This window comes from Salvia miltiorrhiza, chromosome 3, assembly GCF_028751815.1.
Source record: "Salvia miltiorrhiza cultivar Shanhuang (shh) chromosome 3, IMPLAD_Smil_shh, whole genome shotgun sequence".
Classification (NCBI taxonomy): Eukaryota; Viridiplantae; Streptophyta; class Magnoliopsida; order Lamiales; family Lamiaceae; genus Salvia; species Salvia miltiorrhiza.
In genome coordinates this window covers 18,443,982-18,445,505 of record NC_080389.1, presented here as the reverse complement: position 1 = coordinate 18,445,505, position 1,524 = coordinate 18,443,982, and the positions used below count along the sequence as shown (strand labels likewise).

The 1,524-nt window shown below is 41.9% G+C and overlaps 1 protein-coding gene across 1 annotated transcript; it reads right to left on the bottom strand.

Moving 5' to 3' along the window:
* Positions 1-545: 545 nt before the first annotated feature.
* LOC131018490 (uncharacterized) lies at positions 546-1,304 on the bottom strand. The gene has a single exon (XM_057947208.1). It carries the CDS (start codon positions 1,302-1,304, stop codon positions 546-548), a length of 759 nt encoding a protein of 252 aa, XP_057803191.1.
* Between the last annotated feature and the right edge of the window lie 220 nt (positions 1,305-1,524).

The window sequence follows — 1,524 nt, the reverse complement described above, 5'->3', positions numbered from 1 at the left end:
TCAAAATCTTGAATGTGCTTTTTTTCTTTTTCTTCTTAATTAAAGAAAAGACGAAATTTTGAATAGTAAATAACTTCAATCTGCGTAAGCAATTGAACGAATTTACCTTCCATAAAAAACTTTTCTGTAATCATCTTCTTTTTCTCTTACTGAGAGAAAAGAACTTCAATAACTCCGGTGAAAGAAAAAGAGAAGAAGCAGAACCGGTACTACATCTCCGATGCTATTGTATTTTCAACGCATTCACTTCAACGGTTTGGGGCTTTTTTTTTTTATCAGAGAAAAGAGATTTCAATTAATAAAAATCAGAACGGATCACCAGGTACCAGAGGTACCAAGTGTACAGAACAGAGGTGAAAAAACATTGGGTTGGGTAAAAGAAAAAACCCCAACCAATACAACATCACCCCAACCACTACAACATCACAAAGGATCACCAAAAAACGGTCAGTCCAATCTCCAAACCAATCACCAGCCCACATCTGAATCGAAAGCAAAATACCGAAAGAAGGTCACAAACTGGATCAGCAGCTGAAACCCAAACTTTAGCAGTCAAATCCTCTAACAGCAAAAAACCATCTTCGAAACTTATGCTCCTGCGTTGGTTGATTCAAATCCGAGCGCCAAACCCACAATCTCGCCTTAATCTCTGCCATCACTCTTTCTTTGTTCCAACTTCCTTGATTGAAGATACAATTGTTTCGAATCTTCCAGATGCTCCAAATCACACACAACCAAACTCCAAGGAAGAAGTCCACATCCTTCTTGCTCCCCAAATTCACGAAAGCATTGAAATGTGCTTTGGATTTAAAATGGAAGACTGCTTGTTTACCTGTCCAACGTAAGATTTCTTTCCAGATTTCGTCAGTTTTATGGCAAAGGAATAAGAGATGCTCAATGGTTTCTTCTTTCAACTGGCAAAGGGGACATAAATCAGCCGCCGAGTGTGTCACCACTTGTCTCCTCCGATGGTTGTCCATCGTTGCGATTCTGCCTTTAAGAACCTTCCAAGCTGTGGCGATGACCTTGGCTGGAACTTGAGCTTTCCAGATCATAGCCAACTCCTTTTGGACTCCGCAAACATTCGACCATCTCCTGTTTTTGAAGAATGTCTCATAGGCTGTCTTGACGGAGAAAACACCGCTACCTGCTGCCTTCCATCTCCAAGCGTCCATTGTACCTGCATTCAGCCGAATCTTGCAAACACAAGACCTTAAAGCACGAAGTTGCTCTAGATCTCTTTCCCTCAAAGTCCTTTCCCATTCGAATTTCCACTCCCAAGATCCTTCAATCCATTCCCCCATGCTACTAACAACACCCTATTTATTGGAGTTGAGATGATATAATCTCGGGAACAAATCTGCCAGAGATTTCTCCCCCGCCCAGATGTGCGTCCAAAACCTCACTGAGTTCTCATCTCCAATCACTCGCTTCAAGATTATCTCTAACCCCTTTTCCCACCTCACCCCTACTCAGTCCCACCACTTTCCTCCACCAAGCCGACTTAATCAATTTATTTCCCTC

Excerpts from the sequence above, each read along its gene's own strand:
- LOC131018490 (XM_057947208.1), bottom strand. The coding sequence starts at position 1,304 with ATGGGGGAATGGATTGAAGGATCTTGGGAGTGGAAATTCGAATGGGAA.